Source organism: Plecotus auritus, assembly GCF_963455305.1.
Source record: "Plecotus auritus genome assembly, chromosome: 9".
NCBI classification, from domain to species: Eukaryota; Metazoa; Chordata; class Mammalia; order Chiroptera; family Vespertilionidae; genus Plecotus; species Plecotus auritus.
This window is the reverse complement of record NC_137783.1, coordinates 80,306,393-80,328,305: the sequence shown is the minus strand read 5'-3', so window position 1 is coordinate 80,328,305 and position 21,913 is coordinate 80,306,393. Positions and strand designations below refer to the sequence as shown.

The 21,913-nt window shown below is 35.8% G+C and overlaps 1 protein-coding gene across 1 annotated transcript in view; it reads left to right on the top strand.

The window, feature by feature from the left end:
* GUCY1A2 (guanylate cyclase 1 soluble subunit alpha 2) overlaps positions 1-21,913 on the top strand; it is a gene marked incomplete at its 5' end in the record, with an annotated part of 306,525 nt that overhangs the window by 272,478 nt on the left and 12,134 nt on the right. The window contains one exon of the mRNA XM_080643198.1: positions 13,772-13,926. Within this exon, the coding sequence (XP_080499324.1) occupies positions 13,772-13,926 (155 nt within the window). The remainder of the gene's footprint in view (positions 1-13,771; positions 13,927-21,913) is intronic.

The following is a 21,913-nucleotide window of genomic DNA, read 5'->3' as shown; positions in this document are numbered from 1 at the left end:
AAATTTACAATCTCACTTTCAACTATTCACAAGTGAACTCAGTTATAAGAATATAATAAATAATATTTTTGCCTTTTGACATGCATTTAAGTCACTCATGCCATGAGGCTTGGACAGAGACTAGTCAGTGAGTTTATATGGCTCTTCACTATTTGAACATCCACATGGCTTGTGTTATGGCTCATTCTTAGATAAACACTTTTTAGGAGAAATTACTTGTTGTGGAATTGTGAATTTAAAGTTCTAAAGGGGTTTTTTATTTACAAAGAGGGGTCCTCTTCATCTCTTCAGTAGAATTTCAAGAGTCTACTATTATTTGCACATACTAAAATAGAGGAATGTGCAAGAAACCGATGTAGCAGAGATGATGGGATGATGAAGTGTGGCAGGTGAAGGGTCAGAGGAGAGAAGACTATATTAAGGGGAAATATGAAGTATGTATTGAGGGTTAATAGACTGAGTAGGAATTTGTCAGAAGATTATGGCAAGTAGGACAGTACACATAGAAGAAATAGCATGTACAAAATCCCAGAAGTGTGAAAATGTCCAGTGAATTTAGAAAACAACAAGGCATGTGGTGTTTTAAGAGCAGAAATTCATAGGAAGGAGGAGTGTTAGAGGAGGGGACATTGGCAAAGATCCAGGCCATTAAGAATTATGAATTCCTTGCAAAGGAGTCTGGATGTTCAATAGGAAGTTAGGAGCCATTGAGAGATTCTAATTGGGGAGAGTATCATCTGGCAGCTATGTACTGGAAGATCAAGGAGGAACTAGAGGCAGGTAGACAAGTTAGATTAGTGTGATAGTCCAGGTGAGAGATTGAGAGCCCATGCTGAAGTACAGGCAGTAAGAATGGAGAAGAGCCATTTAAAAAGAGACTTAGGAGACAGAATAAACAGGACACTTCCTCAGGGATTTCAGTGTTCAAAATCTAGTTTCTGAACACAAGTTGTTTTTCTTTTTAATAAATCTGAGATATTTTTCCATAAGTGTTTTATGGTTTTCTTCTTGTTGTTGAATTCTTCTTAAATGACTAGGGCAAAGGAACAACTCAAAAATGTGACCTTTGTGCTGTGTTTTAATAGATTGAAAATGATTCAGAGGCCTAAGAAATTAAGAATGTCTGTGGTTTCCTTCCAAGATCAAGAGACTAAGTCATCTAACTGAGACACTCATGTCATCCAATCAATGTTCTCATCTTGCAGATGTGGAAAAATGCCAGCAGCTGGATTCTGTTTGCTAGACTCAACGAGTCTGGTTCAGGGGACTCTGAGAAGGGAAATTCGCAGGATGGGCTGCATCTTTCAGGACATCTCTTGAATTTAGTTTCCCATTTCAGGATGGGCCTCTGACACTTTGCTCACCATAACATGCATGTCCTTCTTGCCCACTGTTTTCTTCCTCCAGATATTTTGCAGGCTCTGTTAGGGGACTCACTTTTGTCCTAAAAAGGTTTGCTTCGTTGTTAAGGTCTCCTTATTTTCATTGCTTTAAACTTAATCACTTGACTTCTCAGGTAGCTCCTACTTTTTGGTTTTGTCCCTCCATTTTGATCTGCTCTTCAACCTTTACCTGTCTGCTCTCACATTTCAGACCCTTGACCTGGCTTCAGATCCTTGGTTTTACTTTGATTGTCAATCTTTTATTTACTTTCTTTTTTATCAAATTTATTGGGCTGAAATTAGTCAACAAGATCATATAGGCTTCAAGTGTACAGGATATGTACACTGCATTGCGCTCCCACAACCAAAAGTCAAATCATCTTCTGTCACCATATATTTGGCCCCCTTTTCCTTTTACTACCCCTAACCCTTTCTCCCTGATAACCACCATATTGTTGTCTGTGTCTCTAAGTTTCAGTTTTATATCCCACATGAGTGAAATCATATGGTTCATAGATTTTTCTGACTGACTTATTTTGCTTAGCATAATATTCTTAAGGTCCATCCATGTTGTCTCAAATGGCAGTATTTCATCTTTCCCTATGGCTGAGTAGTATTGCATTGTGTATATGTACCAGATCTTTATTAAATCCTCTATCAAAGGATACTTTGGTTGTCTCCATGTTTTGGTCACTGTGAATAATTCCAATGAACATAGGGGTGCATATATCTTTGTGAATAAATGTTTTCAAGTTTTTCAGTAGATACCCAGAAGAGGGATTGTTGGGTCATATGGTAACTCTATTCTTAATTTTCTGAAGAGCTTCTATACTGTTTTCCGTAGTGGCTGTACCAGTTTACATTCCAACCAGCAATGAATGAGGGTTCCTTTTTCTCCACAAGCTGTCCAATACATGTTGTTAATCATCTTGTTGGACCCTAAAGGCAAAGGAAGTAAAGGCAAAAATAAATGAATGGGACTATAGCAAGCTAAAAAGCTTCTGCACAGCAAAAGAAAATGACAACAAAACAAAAAGGCAACCAACAAAATGGGAGATGATACTTGCAAACAACAGCTCTGACAAAGGGTCAATATCCAAAATATATAAAGAATTCATACATCTCAACACCAAACAATCAAGATTTTTTAAAAAATGGGCATAGGATCTCAACAGACACTTCTCCCAAGAAGACATACAAATGGCCAACAGTTATATGAAAAGATGCTCAGTTTCACTAACTATTAGAGAAATGCAAATAAAAACTACAATGAGACACCAATTCATACCTGTTAGAATGATTATCAATCCTTTATATTTCCAAAATTACTCAACTCTTTTTATGCCCCCTATGCCACAGCCATGGCTTTTAGAACCACTTAGAAGCTGATAGCTCCCAATTCAAATTTAACTTACATTTAAATTTCCCACTCCAAATTAACTCACAGTCTCCTACATCTTCATCCCACCTGAAAGGAACTTATTTTTTCTTCTTTTGCCCTTATTTCAATCCATGACACGCATCACACTAATGCAGAGCTTTGGGAATCCTCTTTATAACTCCTTTCTTTTATCCTTGACATCCGGGAAGTCACCAAGTCCTGTCAAATTACCACCTACATATCTCTCTAATAAGCCTTCTCCTTTCCATCAGCAGTGCCACTCAAATTTCACTAAGAAATTTTTTTTTAGCTTATCATGTTTCTTGCTTAGCCATAAATCTAAAATCATTCTCCATGTACTAATATTCTGAATCAGAAATATAATTTGCCAATTATAATTGTTTAGCTTGTTTATCTAGTACATATGGTATATTTAAGTTTAACTTGTTTACCTAATACATAGAGTATACTTACCAGTCACCTATGTGCATGTGAAAAGACACAGGATTATCACAATAAATAAGGTAGACATGACCGAGTCTCAAACTCTTAATGGCTTTCAAAATCACATCTAAAGCCCATATAATGGAAATCCCTGGTTGGCTCTTGTCAAACTACTGAAAAAGATTGGGAATTATACTGGGTGAGCTTTATTTTCCTTTGGCTTTTGCCCCTGAAAGGACTCCACAGTGCATGTGTGGCTATATAAAAGGCAGACAGAAATGATCTGGTGTAAGAAGCTTAAGGGCCCAGTCTGCCATTGTGATAGTCATGGGAGAGTCAGGCACTGATTTAAAGGTGGAGATGTCTGTCACCAACTACCTTTTAAGTTCCTAAAATAAATTGACATCTTACCATTTCCAGTATTTAATCAAAGTGCTCAGGAACACTTCTGACTCCTTTCATTGAGAACATACTCTTTATTAATATCGTGACAGAAAGTAGTTACAAATTGAAATGTTACTTTATACTAAAAAATAATATTCTACCATGATTGGATTTTTGTTTTGATAATACCCTTAGCTACTTGAAATATCTAAAAAATATATTTTTAAGTTGGAAGTATTTGGTATAATTTTGGTAATTGTAGGATATATATGTCCTCCTACATACACCACTCAAATTGATATCATAGTTAGACACACAGGTTGATATTGGCCACACTCTGCTGTGTCCCTGGCTCCTGGTGTACAGCTCTCACTGGCCGCTCATAGGTAGTTCCCTGGGCAGGTGTTATTGCTTGGATACACTCCCTTAACCTGACCCAGCTTGTTTGTTTTGTTCATGTGTGTGTGTTTTTAATCCTTATCTGAGGATATTTTTTTCCATTGATATATTTAGAGAGAGTAGAAGGGAGGGAGGAAGGGGAGAAAGTGAGAGAGAAACATCGATGTGAGAGAGACACATGATTGGTTGCCTCCCCTATGGGCCCCAAATGGGTCCAGGGATCGAAACAGCAACTGAGGCATATTCCCTTGACCAGGAATTGAACCCATGACCCTTCTGTCTGAGGGCCGATGCTCTAACCACTGAAAAATTGGCCAAGGCTCATATGTTTATTTTTAACTTGCTAGAGTGAAAGGCAATGGAGTCATAACTTAGGAAAGTTTCTGGTAAATTATTCTTTAATTAAAATTATTTTTTTAGAATATTATTTTTTTTGAAGAACAGTTGAAGAAAAAATATATTTAAAAATCTAATTCAGAAGGCATAGTAGTTTATATTCTGAGATTTTTTAAAGAGGTGGTTCACATTCATATTTCACTTCAGTATTTATTGGCTCACTACTGTGTTCAGGAAAGTTCTGGTAGGTGCCGGGGCTATAATAGTAGCATAGATGCTATTCATGTTCTTCCAGAGTTGAGCACCAAGCAGAGGAGGCAGATAATGAAAAAAATAATTAAAGTGTAGTAACAGTTAGGAGAAAGGAATTACAATGAATACAATTCACACCAGGGACACTAACTTCCTGATGAAAGACTTCCTGGAGAAAGGGACTTCTGAATTGTAGTCTAAAAGGTGAGAAGCCATCAAGACAGATCAAGAATTGAGGAAAGCAGGGGGAACAACTTATGCACAGGCATGGAGCAGAGATGGTGGGTCTATGAAAATGATGGCGATTACCTCAGAGAAATGGTAGAGGCAGTCTAAGCAGGCAGGTACACAGCAACAAAGAGCCCTGGGGAATAAAGTAGATTGGTGTGTTTAGAGATCTGCAGGTGACTTGGTAACATAATAAAGTATATCAAAATAATGGTATATATTTTAATAGTTTTATAAAGTCATACATTAATAGACAAAGTAATAATCAGAAATTTATTTTTATTTTTTTCAGAAATTTATTTTAAATAAAGAGATTGATTTGGTTAAAACTTCACATTTCTTATTCTGAAATTCATGTGTCAGGGGAATGAGGTCAAAACACAATAAATCAGTAAACATGGTTGTAGGAGTTCTACGTGCTAAGAGATTCCTTAAAATTGACATTGTGTGGAACACACACAGAGAATTGGTATTTGATGATTACTTGTGTAGATTCTTATTTATCAAGTTCTCTTTTTGAAGAAGAAATTTACCTACTTTTTTATCTTTTGTTTGCTTGGATGGGATCAATGGCATGATAATTACAAATAAATACTACAAAACCTTCAATTTCAAACTTCAAGTTCTTCTCAAAGTGTGGTTAAAACAGTGCCTTAGTTAAATCAGATGACTTATTCTAGTCCATGGATTCATTGATTTGTGAGAACCTAGTATTCTTTTATTTTGTAATATAGGACACCATCAAAATAAAAATGTCATGGCTGGACTGAAGCAGAAAAAGCAATTTTAAGTTTTGAGGAGGGACACAAACATGAATGAGTAGCCAACGACCTGAACGGTAAAAATATAGTGCTGCAAGTATTTAGAGGAAAGAAAGGTTGACATTTTTGCTCATCATAGAATTTCCTTTCATTCTTCTGATCAAGTCACATATTCATATATTTAATAAATTTTTAAGAATGTGCACTAAATGCAAAATTCAGTGGTAGATGTTGAAGATACAGAAACTGAAAGGGATATTAAAGTAATGGTTCTAAAATATTGGGTAATCCATTGGCTCATTTGCAAAGCTGATAAAGACTGTGGATACAACATACACACAACAAGTCCAGGGGATCAGTGAATGCTTTGAGGTCTACCATTTGTGAATCCTGTTTAATGATTTCTTAATATCCAGTTTTACTCATTTTTTTAAAATTGCCACCAAACTCAATGTTTATTTAAACCTTATTATGAGGGTTAACTTTGTTTACACAATGTATCCTCTTCCAAATTAATATTGGGCTAGATCTTCCATACACATCTTGAGCTGAGAAATATATTGCTGATGTTAGTGAGCCAACCTGCTCAGTAAAATGAGCATGAGCACCATCTAATGTCCAAATGGAATAAATGTTGGTAACAACAGTAATATACAATAGGATTTAAGGTATGTACCAAAGGATTTAGGATTATTGCCCATTTGGTTGGTTGATTGGTTCATTTCTTTGCAATATTCATGAATTATTACTTTTACATTATCACATTCAGTTCTTTTATTCCATATAACAACCCCTTGATTTAGTTTTTACTATCTCAAATTACAACTAAGAAACATTTTTAGAGATAAAAAACATTTGTAAATTTTTCTTTTTGTTGATGGAGGAGCATGTGATTTACATTTTAAAATAATTTTTATATTTTATAACAGTTTTGTATTTTCAGAATAATTGTGAAAATAGTACAAAGTGTCCCCAAATACTCCACATCCAGTTTTCCCTAAAAAGTGGTACTATTTTTATAATTTATGAACCATTATGGATATATTATTATGAATTAAAGTTTATATTTTCTTCAGGTGTTCTCAAATTTTTTCCTAATGTTTCCTTTTTAGGTTCCAAGATTCCATCTAGGAATCCACATTACCTTTAGTAATTGTCTCCTTATGCTTGGTTATGACAGTTTGATATACATTTGATTTGGTGTATATTTGAAGTTTCTTTTAGCTTTGTTACTTTTCAAAATAATTTAAAATTTTTTATCAGAAAACACTTTTAAGTGGATTTTTATAAACAAACTAGAGGCCCAGTGCATGGATTCGTGCACTGGTGGAGTCCCTCAGCCTGGCCTGTGCCCTCTCGCAGGCCTGCGGGGGCGAAACCGGCAGTCCGGCATCCCCCAAGGGATGTAGTAGTGCGCTAAGCAGGGAGGAGCCCAAGCCTGGGCTGGGCACTGTGCCACTCTCGCTCATTCTAGCCCCACTGCACCTGCCACCCGGTAGCACTGCTGCGGAGGTGGGAGAGGCTCGCGCTGCCACAGCTGTGCTTGCCAGCCGTGAGCCCCGCAGATCTGGTGCCCATCGGTCAGCTGAGCAGCGCTCCTGCTGTGGGAGCTCACTGACCACCAGGGGGCAGCTCATGCATTGAGCGTCTGCCCCCTGGTAGTGCATGACATAGTGACTGGATGACCAGTCTTTCAGTCGTTCAGTCGCTTAGGCTTTTCATGGATTATCATTATGCATTTTTCATCTATATAAATGAAAAAAGGAAGGATTAAGAAAGAGAACATCTAAGACGAATGATAGACTAATTCAGTAGAAGCCATAAGAATTACATTTCCTTTTGGGCTCTAGTCCTCACTGGTTGGCACTTAACCAGGCCTTTACCCTTTATGTATCAGTTTCCACATCTGTGGAATGAAGTGTGGGAACCAGAAACTTTCCCAGACCTTACACTATGAGAAGATAAATAAAAATGATCACCGTTTTCCTAGTAGAAGTTAACAATCATAGTGTTTCATGTAGGATATGAATGAATGCTTATTATATACTATTCTAAGCTGGTACACATTATTATCTCCAGATTATAGATGATGAGTTTTAGGGAAGTAATTTCCCTGGGATCACATAGCAATTAAGTGATGGGTCAGATTCTAAAGCCTATGGCAACTTCCAAATAGACAACATTCCTTTCAGCATCCGGAAACTGCCATGTTGTTGCTAGGGCTCCTCTCATGACCACACTCCAAGATGAAAAACTTGGGACAATATAAAATGCTATATGAGCCTGGGTTGCTACCCACCCAAAACAGATGTGCTTGAAGTCCGAAGGAAACCTCTGTTTCCTGCCAACTGAAATGCATCGTCTGAGGTGTATTCACAGTTCTACCCCATTTGTTAATATTTCAGTGAAACATGTATTTCTGTTGCTTTTAAAAGTCTTCGGGAAGCAAAAAAGTAGCCAGTTTTTAAAAGATTGGAGCCCAGCTTGGAAATCTGTGAGAAATATATGAAAATATATTTTGAGATTTCAGCTAATATGCCATAAGCCTTATAAATCTATTGATTTAAAAATAAATTACTGCTTTTATTAGTAATAGAAATGTCTCCAAGCCTCATTCCATATGCATTAAATCAAAATCTCTGGAAGTGAGGTCCAAGACAACAATTTTAAAATTCCCTAAGTTGATTCTCATGGATAGCCGAGAGTTTTACATTGTAACTCAGGAGTATAATGTTGTTGTTGTTGTTACTTTTACTCTCAAAGGTAACTTGTCTAAAGGTAAACTATTTTTATAATAGATAAAACAGTTATGGCTTATCAAAAAGGATAATAATGATCAATGTTTAATAATTAAACTCATTTTTAATTTATTTTTTAGTTTAAACACTTATCAAATACATTGATTTCAGTCAGAGATAGAATTTTTAAGACATTAAATGAACTAAATTTTTCCTGAAGAAATTCAGTTATCAACATTAAGCATGCACATCATTATAACATATACCATTTTCTCATAGAGGAATTTTTGTTTTTATTAAGTAGTCTCTAAGTGAAAAATCATACATTTATAAGTTGTATTTTTAGTTTTTGTAAAATTGCAAAATAATGATTTCAATATCTAAAATTTTGAAGGTGGTATTTGTTGACCATATGTATATTCTTTTCTTACGAAATAAGATTTCTGCCTTAGTTGGTAAGATTTCAAGTTCCTTGAAAGAAGAGAATAAAGTCTTTAACTCCTTTGTACCATCCACAGTGCCAAACAAAAGGCACAGAATAAAGAAGCTATAAAATATATAATGTGACATTTCCTGCTGCTACACCCCCCCCCCCCCCCCCCCCGCTTTAAAAATCACTACAGTGATCGGAGGCTCAGACTGACAATCTTAGTACACAAGGTCCGGGAGCTTTTTAGGAAAGCCACTATTGCACAAGGTAATATATATATATAAAAGCCTAAGCGACAGTTACGACCAAACAACCAGAATGACCAGTCGACCCGTCGCTATGATGCACACTGACCACCAGGGGGCAGATGCTCAATGCAGGCCCCAGACCAGCCAGGGTCGGTGCCAGCAGTGCCCCCTTGATTGCCCTGCCAGTCACCCCACAGATCGGTCCTGATCGCCAACCAGGCCTACACACCCTATCCATGCACGAATTTCGTGCATCGGGCCTCTAGTTTAATATAATTGGGCCTTCTGAAAGCAAACAGAAATGCAAAGAAATCTAATAATATTGCAAAATGCTTTGCTAATTTTAGAAAAAAAGTGCTTTACACATATCTTGTTTAAAATTAATAATACCCCTCAGCATTGTGTTTACCTTTAAATCCAAAATGACAATCTCTCATCAGAAATAGGCCTGAATTTTTCAGATAGCTTACTTGCTTTAAAAAAAGAAATGTCTGTCTCATTTCTGCTTCCAGTCAATATAGAGTAATAAGGACTGGATTTACACTTCCAACTTAAACAATTAAAAATCTGAGCAAAATATACAAAGAAACAACAGTTTCATGATACTGAACACTAGGCAATGGAAGACAGCGATAGGAAACAAATATGATGAGATGTGATTTCCCTGGTGTATTGCCTGGGGAGATATCTATGCTGTGGAACAGGGTGGAGCAAATCCAAAAGTACCCAACAATCTCCCTGAGTTGAAAAAATGGAGCAAAGAGTGTGGTAAGACCAAGGAGGCTAGAGGTCACACACAGTTACTAGTGAGGAATTTGTTGCACAAAGGTTACCAGATATCTTCTCAGAGGCATAGTACTGATTACTGTTTGTATGTGGGAAAATCACTGAGCCTAGTGGAGGAAAAGCCTAAAAGGACTGAAGGAAAAGCTTATGGCACTCACACAGAACTTAGAAAAAAATGCCTGTTCCCATCTGGAACCCACATATATCATGGGCATGGAATAGACAGTTCTTGTGTCAGTAGTGGGGAATAACTAGCTGTACATGGAATACTGCTCAAGACTGATATAACAATTCTTAAAAAGCAAGACTTGAAAGGAACAAACTGTTTCCAAGTAACTTGACTATATCTTAGGACAAAGCTCAAGAATATTTATAAGACTATAAAAATATTTGACACCCAGCAAAGTCAAAATAATGATATCTAACACCCAACCAAAAATTACAAGACATGGAAAAAAGCTGGAAAAATATGTTCCATAATGGTCAGAAAAATCAATCAATCAAAACTGGTAAATAAATTAAAAAAAGATATTAGAATTAGCAAATTAGAAAATTTTAAAAAAATATTTAAACTGTATTCCATATGTTGAAACGTTCATTTGACATCTTAAAGATAAAAAGAAATCCCAATTGAACTAGAGAAGAAAATCACAATGATTGAGATGAAAAAGATACTGGATGTGATTAACAAAGATTACAGATTACAAAAGAAAATATCAGTAAATTTGAAGACATTGCAGCAGAAATTATCCAAAATAAACAGAGAGAGGGGAAAATAATTTAAATGAACAGATTATCAGTAAATTGTGGAAATATTTCAGGCATCCTAATAAATATGTAATTAGTTTCTCTGAGAAGGCAGAGTGGATAGATAATATTATTGAAGAAATAATTGTGGAATTTTTTTTTCAAATTTGGTGAAAAATATAAAACATTCAGATCCAAAAGACTGAATAAATCCCAAACACAAGAAACATTAAGAAAATAGCATCAAAGAAATTATAACTAAAGTTTTTCAAAACTAGAAAAAAACAAAAATTTAAAGCAGCCAGGAGAAAAAGAGATAAAAATGCTCCTTGACTCATGGTGGAATTACATACCAGTAAGTACTTCATAAGTTAAAATATTATAAGTTGAAAATCCATTTCATACACCTAACCTACCAAACATCATCCTTAGCCTAGCCTATTAAAACATGCCTAGACCACAATATACAAAAGATGCTGGCAAGTATACTGTAGAGTATCAGTTGTTACCATGTGACCATGTGCCTGACTAGGAGCTGCAGCTTGCTGCCACTGCCCAGCATCATGAAAGAATATCATACCACATATTATTGGCCTAGGAAAAGATAAAAATTCAAAATTTGAAGTACAGTTCTACTGGATGTGAATTACTTTTGCACCATCTTAAAGTCCAAAAATTTTAAGTTGAGCCATCATAAGTTGGGAATCATATGTATATTACATATGGAGGAATTAAGATAAGCATGCCAGAAGATTTTTCATAAGAAACAATGCAAAGAAGGAGACAGTAGAGCACTATCACTAAAGTACCAGAAAAAATATTAACCTAGAATTCTATACCCAGTAAAAATACCTTTCAGATATGCAAGCAAAATAAAATTTTTTTCAAACATATAAAAACTGAAAGAATCCATTGCCAGTAGACTTACAGCTAAAAAAAAGTTTGATGAAGTCTTTTAGGCAGAAGGAAAATTATACTAGATATAAATATGGATCTAAGCAAAAGAATGAAGATTACCTTAAAGGGTAACTTCAATACTCACACCCTGGACTTCTGTTATCTATCTTACCACGTCATGAGTTAGAACATGAGGATGCTCCTGACCCAGCTTCAAGTTTTCTAAAAAATATAAACAGGGGTGTCCCCCCAAAATGTATACACATGATTGATTATAAAGTCAGTGTTTATTAACATTGTTCATTTTCAAAATTTGAAAGAATCTACAAAAATGAATAATTATTTTTATCAATGCCTGTTTTAAACTGAGGACCATCCTGGTCAGGTACCTCTGATAATACAAAGCTATAGAATCACAAACATCAAGAATCATTTCCTTTGGTATTATTGTGCCCCTAATTCGTCAACTATTGCCAGTTTTGTACCATAAACTTTATCTTTTATGTGTCCCCATAAAAACAAAATCTAGTGGTACTTTAGGATAAATTTTAGTCTGGCTTCACCCATTATTTCAAATCACTTAAACCTGAAAAGCAGTGAAAATTAAGTGAGTTATCAGATATTAAATTGTGTATACATTTTGAGAGGACGCCCTATATATGACAAGATATGAAGAGGAACACACTGATAAGAACTTGCTACCTGACTGACCAAGGGGAACAGAACTAGCTGCTTGGCAATCTGGACCACTCACCTTAAATAAGTTTTCAGTAATGATAAGCGACTAATAAAAGTCTATAGTTTTAGGTGTCTATATTTTAGGTTTTAACTGATACTGCAGATTTGGTTATTTTGGTATAGATCAAGGGCATGCAACTTCATTACTAAAACCTTATTTAAGTGTATATTAACTCCACCTTGAGGGCTCCTTCAGGGCATGGACCAGACTAATATTTATCAGATTCTCAGAGAATAAATTTATAATTGAAATAGTTGTTTTTAAAGCTGTTATATTGTACCTTTTACATTAAGATCTTTATTGTACTCAGGTTATTTTTTCCACATGAAGACACAGTTGATAAAGAATATCCTAATGGAAATGCCATATTTTTCTCACTAATTTGAAATGCCAACTGTGTCATGTATCAATCACCTATATATGCATTGAAGTTTTTTGGGGGGAGCTATTTGTTTATTAGTCTATGTCTCTATGCACCAATATTATAAATATCTGTGTACTAATTAGATGTTTATACAAATTCTTGATATCTCATAGGGCAAATATTTTAACTTTTTCTTCTTAAGTATATCTTGGTTCCTCCTAATATATTGAATTTCTAAATAAATTTTAGAATCATTTTTTAAAGAGTAGATGACGAGGTTGTTAGGACCTCAGCTAGATCACATTGGCTTTAACCTGTCTTATTATGGGTTGATACATGCAGAAGTCTCCAGTCTGATGAGCAGGGTTAGTCCATGAGTAGCATTTTATCCTCACAACTATAGCAGCAATAGCACACACGGTATGGAAAAGCTGACACTGCCTACCTAGTGGACATCTAGGGACCAGATCTCCTCCTCATTCCCAGAGTTACTCACACTCCCCTACTTGGTCGTCATTAGCTTTGGTTATTTGGGGTAGATCGTGGGAATACAACTTCATTACTGAAACCTTATTTAAGTGTATATTGAGGGCTCCTTCAAGGGGTGGACCAGACTAATATTTATCAGATTCTCAGAGAATAAAATATACAACACTTATTTTACTCTTCAGGGTTTCAGTCGACTCTTATTGACAGACACCAGGGTTGAATGCTCTATAACTCCATTTTAATACCATGTTGGGGAATTTAGGCAATTTATTCAACTTTTACCATTACTATTGAGTGTCTACTTTGCTCTTGGTACAGAACTAAGTGTTGAATATTCAGCAATAGGAAATACATATGGATTCTTTTCTCACGGGAAAAATCCAACATTGAAATAGAATAAACAGAAATATAAATATTTAATTTATAATTGTTTTTAAGGCTATGGAGGGGAAATAGGGTTTTATGTGAGAATAAATAACTGGAAGGAGAATAATACATTTTTCATGTATAGAGCATTTAATGTACAAATGAAACCTGATTTAACTTGTAACATAACTAGATTTATGTAGCAAATTAAATAAGTTTTAATAAGTCCACTTATTCATTTATTTCACAGCATCCATGTTTATCCAGATATTGGTCTCACAATAACAACCAAGGCCTTTGAGGAGTTCATTTTTTAACTGTGTGCACAATTAGCAGTACTTCTCATTAAAATAATTGCATACCAAATGAAAACATAATATATCCTTTTTCTTTTTTTTAGATGAGGATAGGCATTCATTCAGGCTCTGTGCTGGCTGGAGTTGTTGGGGTAAGAATGCCACGATATTGCCTGTTTGGAAATAATGTCACTCTGGCAAGCAAATTCGAATCCGGAAGTCACCCTCGGCGCATCAATGTCAGCCCCACCACTTACCAGTAAGTGTTCTGGTTTCCTCCCCTGGTCTTTGACACTGCCTTGGGCTAACATCCTATCACCTGTAAGACCCTGTTCTTTTTCTTGGTTCTGTCATCATCCAAGATAATATCAGTATATCTGCCCAGTCTGAAAGATAGCAATTGTGACACAACTTTTCTTCACACCCTGAGAGAGTTCATGGGAAACCTCACTTGAGTGAGAGGTAAATACATTTGTCATTTCCCACCATCTCTGTTCTTCTGAGGTATACCTGCTTAAAAGATATGAAAGCAAAGGTTAAGGTTTAAGGTTAAAGGCTCAGGTTACACTAGAAATTCTAATATTTTCAAAATGTTGCTCAATGTTTATGAAAACTAAAGGAATATGATAGAGAAGGTGACTTGTCTGTTTTTCTTTTGAATATGAATATAAGCAAGGACTCTCTCCAGTGCAATATATACTGGGTACAGAGTAAAACTTCATACTTCATTTCTCATAAAGGTCTTATTTCACAATTCCACACTTTTTGACAGCTGAATTCATCCTTATTTTGTGCCTGGTAGATGTCATCTCAGCCACTAGATAGTAAGTTCCATATGGACAGTGGCCACGTCTATTTGGCTCATCATTATACACCCAGAATTTACCAATGTTTAGCACATCAGAAGCACTCTATAAATATTTATTGAACTAATGAATGAATACATAAATAAGATGGAATTCTCTAGAATAACAAAGCAGTATGACTATCTCATCCCTGTTAGACTTTCACTTTCTGCTAGGCATTGTGTGCAAACTGTTTAAATAGTGCCATGATTTGGGTAACTTAGAAATTATTGTAAAACTGTAAAGTAGAAATAGTGATCATTGCCTTTTAAAAAAAAGATATTTGTATTGATTTTTTTGAGAGAGAGGAAGGGTGAGGGAGAGAGAGAAACATGGATTAGTTGCCTCCTGCACCTCCACTCCCCACCCCACCTACTGGGATCAAGCCCACAACCCAGGCATGTGCCCTGACTGGGAATCAAACCTACAACTTTGGGACAAAGCCCAACCAACTGAACCACACAGGCCAGGGTCATCATTGATACTTGTTATTAACATGGCTACAAAAAAACCCAAAATGAAACAAAACAAAAAAACCCTCAAGCAGAAAATCTGAATATATAGGTAACAAAATTTGATTATAATTTAAAAACAACAACAATGGAAACAAAGATAGAATACTGAGATGCCATGTAGGGATAGTTTCTCTGACTGGCACCAAATCATGTAATTCTTTCTAATGCTTTATAAACCAATTTTTACATTTAGTCTGTCCTCAACCCTTTTCCTTGCTCTTCCCTGTTTCTCCCTCCTTTTCTTTTTTCAACAAATACTATATTCCAAGCACTATGATAGGCACTAATGTTATAATAATGAACCTCATAAGTTTGATTCCTTGAGAAGGAGACCATGGACTAAATGTTGGATGTGCCCAAGTAAACAATTAATTAAATAGAATGGGGTGGAAGTCAAGAAACCCTGATTAGAATATTAAAGTACGAGAAGGGGTGGACTAAAATGAGGAGGAAGAGATAAAGCTGGTAAGTCAACTTAAGGGGTTTCAACCTAACCCTAAGAGCAGCAGCGGACATTGGAGAGTTTTTGTGTTTTTTTGAGTTTTTTGCTCCAAAGTGACTTTTTATTTACTTATTTATTTTATTTTTTCCATCACTATTTATCCGCACTATGCCCGCCTCCACTTCTACCCTGCATTCACCACAATATTGACCAGGTCCATGACTTATCTTTTTTTCTTTTTCGCTCAATCCCTCCACACCCTCCCAATACCCTTCCCCTTCCACTCCCCTTCTTCTCCCCACAGACACACCAGAGCTGTCTGCCTGCTCTCTATCTATGAGTCTGTCTCTATTTTTCTTGGTAGTTAATTTGTTCATTAGATTCCACATATGAGTGAAATCATATGGTACTTGTCTTTCTCTGGCTGGCTTATTTCACTTAGCATAATGAAGAGTTTTAAGCAAAGGAGTGACTTGACCAGATTTGTACTTTAAAACGATCACTAAACTTACAGAAAGAAGAACAGATTAGGAGGTGGGGAGGAGTAGTAATCTAGTGATTGAGAGGAATAACCATATCCCCATTTCCTTGATTACTGAGATCTTAGAGTCCCAACATTTGCTTTCAATTTGTCTTGCTGTGTTTCAGAAGAGTGGTTGGATTCAATGACTTTGAACATCCACTTTTGTCTGGGATGCCATTAAAAACACGCTGGCTCCTGGTTAAGTTTCTAGCAAATTAAATATGGCTCCCAGTATGTGATTTTAGTAATTGGGTTTTAAATTCTGGATCTTTTTGTGTTTAAGTATTTTCTGTTTCTTCCATCTACCCAAGTCTATACAGTTCAGCTGTAAAATTGTTAGATTCCACATGGCACAGGTGATTTATGAACCTACACCAGGATGCTCACAGTAAAGTGCTACGATTGACTCCTGAGGGACAGTCTCTATCAGGAGACAAAATTGCACTTTCTTAGTGCAGATAAGAATTTGTGAAATAAAACTGGAAATTTCAAGCTCTCATGAGCTTAAAACTTAGTTTTATTTCCTGAATTAAATTTGTAGAATATCCAATATAGTCTTGTCATCTTGAAATCTTCAGAGGGGTTTATACTGAATACATTTTTAGTAAGACTATATGATTATCATAAATTTTGAGAGAGTGAATTATTTGGTTATTATGATAAATTGAAATAATTTTCTGAACAATTTATTTCAAATATATTTTGCCCAAAATATTTAAGTAGTTGGTTTTATACTTTATTATATTTGCTCTAGTTATTATTTAATAAAAATAAATAAAACATTTCCTTTGGATTTTCCTCCCTTTCATTGTGACAAATACACTAGTAAATTTGGTGTGTTTCAAAGTCTGGTGTTTTATACATGACCTTTCTCATATATATATACGTAGACAATAGAATTTTATTTTACCTATTTTAATTTGTGTAAGTGATATGTCACTGTATAAACCTTTCTCTAACTTTTTTACATTTCATATTTTAAGATTTATCCATATGGAGACATGTATCTGTAGCTCAACATTTTAATTACTATACTATTCCAGAGTAAGACTACACCATATTTTAATTTTACTCATCTATTCTTCTATTAATGAGCACAAGGTTTTTAATTTTTTTAATTATTAAAAAGTATGTTCCCATGAACATTACTTACCTGTTATTATATAAGTTTGCTACTTTACTTTCAGATGATATCAATAATTGAGTTTCCTATAGGTCATTAGAATTGAAATGATTGAGCTGTTGTTTATTTCAAAATTAATTTGGATATAAGGAATGAAGATTTTAAAATCAGGGCAATAACTTTTATATGAATGGCCTTCATTTTTCCAGTAATGAACAAGGACCATTTCCTCTTCACCTAGAGCACTTTATTGCTGGACAAAAAGAAATATTTAATAACTTTTGAATTTTCCATGTTTGATGTTTTCATTTCTGTTCAATAAATGTGATGTTTCCACTCATCCAAATTTAAAAATAATACACACATTACAAACAATTGTCTTTTAGCATCAAGCTACTGATCTGTGAAACTGAAATAATTGCTTATGTTAAGGACAGTTTCAGCAAATTTGGAAATGGCATGAATAATCGAATGATTTTCCTGAGCAAATCATTACTTGCATTTCCTTGTTATTACAAGCTAAAAATGTAGAAAGACTCTTTAATTACTATGATATGAAATTTTCCTTACACTTAAAGATTTTTGTTTCTCTCGTTTTATAGTTGATCTATTTCTGGACTCTTCAGAATGCCCATTTTTCATTCACTGTGGAAGGCCCCTTCTGTTAAAACCAAGTTACCTTCTGACCACTGCAATATAAACAGCTCACCACATCAGAGGATGTACAATGGAGAAGGATGAGGTAGTGGATAAGTACACAAGCTCCAGAAGCAGAGTGCCTCGATTGGAATCCAGGCTTTAAAACTTAGTGCCTGTGAAATTTAACAACTTAATTTAGTAGTAAATATGATGTTTATAAATCTCCTAGTATTTGGAACACAGTAGACATCCATTTATTGCATCATCCTGTTCTTTTCTATGAAGGAATAGACTATCTTATTCTTGCACTTGAGTCTCATATTTAATGAGCTGAGCCACGTTGAATTATGTGTAATAGTGCATTACAGACTTCATCTGGCAATCCCAAAGATGTGGGTTTGGTAATTTGGGCAAAGGCATTTTGAGCTATGACTCAGTACCCAGCTAGTAATCACCTTATTCCTACAAGTTTTTATTAGCTAAGGCATCTTACTGATGACTAAGTCATAATTATGTGATAAAAACTAACTGTTTTCTTGGCAAATACTCAAATTTAAGTAGCAGTACATTATTGCATATATGTTAATTAGGTTAACATAAACATTGTGACTTAAATGACACAAATTTATTATCTTACAGTTTTTTCGGGTAGCAGTCTGGTACAGGTGCCCCTGTGCCCAGCAGGACTGCATTCTTTAACCTGTTTCCTTGCCTCTTCCAGCTTTTAGAGGCCACCTGCATTCCTTTTTCACAGTTTCCTTTCTGTGCACCTGAAACCTACATAATTTTACTAACCAATGTCACCCCAATAAATTAAATTTAAAAATAAAGAAAAATAACAAAGCCAATAGTAAAGCATTTCTCTGACACTGCTCACATCTCTTTTTCTGACTCTTTTCCCTTATCTGCTTTTAAATTCCCTGTGATTATATTGGGTCCATTGGATAATCCAGGATAATTTCCCTCTTTTAAAGTCAGCTGCTTAGCAACCTAATTCATCTTTGCTGACAGGTTCCAGGGATTCTATTCTGCTTACAACAAGGGGAAATCTGAGGGGTAAGATCTGCCTGGAGCTGTGGTACAACCCTACTTACACTTTGCACTTAGCCACTCCCCTATCCTGCTCCACTGTATGTCCTCTGACAGGGCGAGCTGTTTATATTGCAGTGGTCAGAGGCAACTTGGTTTCAACAGAAGATGGGTTTTCCATAGTGAATGAAAAATAGGCATTCTGAAGAGTCCAGAAATAGAGCAACTATAAAATGAGAAAAGCAAAGCAAGCTTGTGAGTTTAACGTACTTTTTAATGTATCAATTATGTAAAAAGAAAAAAATCTGAGAAACAAAAGAACTTTTGTAAGATGAATGCTTTGGCTTCTAGAGGATTTTTTTGGGAACTAAAGGTATAGATTCCTGAAAAGGGATACCTGCTTCAGGACTGTCCTGGTCATTTCATGCTGCTATGACTAAGTACTGTAGACTGGGTGCTTATGGACCACAGAAATCTTTTCTTACAGTTGTGGAGGCTGGAAATTGGAGGTCATGGTGCCAGCAGGGTCAGGTCCTGCGGGGAGCCCTCTATGGCTTGCAGAGGGTTGACTTCTCTTTGTATCCTCACTCAGAGGAGAGAGGGAGAAGAAGCAAGCTCAATAATGACTCTTATAAAAGAGCACTAATTCTATTCATGAGTGCCCCACCCTCATGGCTTCCTCTAATTGTAACTTGCACCCAAAGGCCCCACCTTCTAATACCATCACATTGAGGGGTAGGGTTTTCCAATGGATGAGTTTTGAGAGGATACAAACATTAAGTCCATAACAATGACTAAATTACATTTCTATATTTAAGAAGTAGTAGGGCCTGCCAGTGTAGCTCAGTGGTTGAGCGTCGACCTGTGAACCAGGGGGTCACAGATTCCTGTTCAAGGCACATGCCCGGGTTGTGGGCTTGATCCCCAGTGTGGGGCATGCAGAAGGCAGCCAATCTATGATTCTCTCTCATCATTGATGTTTCTATCTCTCCCTCTCCCTTCTCTCTGAAATCAATAAAAAGAATATATATATATATATGAATATACATATATAAATATATATATATATATATATATATTTAAAGCTGTGAAGTCCTTGGCTTGAGGAAGAGATTTAGGAGCAGTCCTGAAAAACATGGAATTTTTACAAAACTGACTGCAGTCTCCTCACTTTGCAATCTGCCCCCAGATGTAGCTACCCCCACATAATCTCTAAGAAAGGTGGGTATACAAGAAGTTGTAATAGTTAGCTTACAGCTATCTTTAGACAACAAGAACCAAGCTTAAAATTCCAAAACAACATTGTTTGTGCTTGAGTTTGGTATATAAATTCCTAGCCTAGGAATCAGGAGAACTGAATCTCATCTTGATTCAGATATTAACTTGCTGTGAAATTTTTGGCAAACTAGTTAATGTTTCTGAGCTTGGTCTCCTCATATCTACAATGAGGAAGACCAAGATAATCTCTAACATATCTTTTACCTCTAAAATGTCATAATAGCAATAGCAAACGTTTAGTGAATTACTTATTTTCTCTAAGCAATTTCTCCTCATCACATTTACCATATTTTTTCCGTGTATAAGATGCTATTTTTTTCTATAAAATCCTTACTGAAAATCGAGGGGCATCTTATACACAGGAGTCAGCTGCACAGGTGCATAGCTGCCCATACCTTGTCCAACAGGCTTCCTTCAATCACAAGCTTTATTTTTACTGACGTCAGCTGATGTAGTAATTGGAGGTGGAGGTGGGAGTGTGTAGATGCAACAAGGACCAGAGTGTTCTGAGCCCATAAAGATGTCAAAAAACAAAAAGATAAGTACCAGTAAGTGGTTGTCTTACTCTGCAAAATTCAAACTGAATGTAATCAATCACCTATGCAAAAGAGCATGGAAATAGAGCTGCAGAGAGACAATTTGGACCTCCTCCCACTAAGTGTATGATCAGAAAGTGGAGAAAACAGAAGAAAAACTCCTTAAGATGCCAAAAAAAGAAGGCCTTAAGAAGAAAACCAGCAAAATGTTTAATATATTGATTTCTTAATTTTGGGTTGGAAAAGTGGGGGGCATCTTATACATGGAAAAATACAGTAATCTTCACAGCCAATCTGCATGTTAAAGATTGTTGTTATCTTTATTTTTCAGAGAAGAAACTGAGACTTAAGAGTGTTAAATAAGTCACCAATAACACACAGTTAAATAAGGGTGTTAGTCAGAATTTAAATTCATAGCTGCCTTACTCTACTTGAGACTGAGTTCTTATTCATTGCCCAATTGACTTTGGAGTCCATAAATAATGGAAAGGAACAATAATTCTGAATATAACTTGCCAGGTTGTGAGGGTTTCCTCTGTGAGAGAACAGTGAAGAGAGCAGTAAGGCCCTAGCTGGTTTGGCTCAGTGGAATAGAGCATCAACCTGCGAACTGAAGGGTCCCAGGTTCAATTCCAGTCAAGGGCACATACCCAGGTTGTGAGCTCAATCCCCAGTGGGGGACCTGCAGGAGGCAGACAATCAATGATTCTCTCACATCATTGATGTTTCTATCTCTCTCTTCCTCTCCCTTCCTCTCTAAAACCAATTAAAATATATATATATATTTATTTTTATTTATTTTTTTATTTTTTTTAAAGAGAGAGTAGTAAGGAGCAAGCGGGAGCAAGGGAGATTCTGTTCATCTGCTTGCAGGACATTCGATCCTTTCAAAACCTCCATGGAGACATTTGGTCCAACCACGTCATCTACCTACTCCATGTATAATTGCCAGAAAGGTTATCATTGGCAAACCAGCCATGACACAATTATTGGACTAATAAAACATGATCATATTTTTAGTGTATTAATCCTGTAAAAGAAAAGTATCAATAGAGGTTATGGGCTATTTGAACCCAGGGACGTTTTCTAAGCCTGGGAGTTTTGACAGGACCAAATTTCCACTAATTTTCTTTCCCAACTCTGAATATATAAAAATGCCAGGTTTTACTTTTCATACTCAGGGTAATAAAGAGGAGGTATATTCTTCCTAAAATATTTGCCTGGTGTCTTCATATTTCTAACCACATCAGTATCTGTAACTCTGAATCCAAATGTGCTTATCTATGACAAAGCTTCAAAAAACAGAGGCTTCCAAG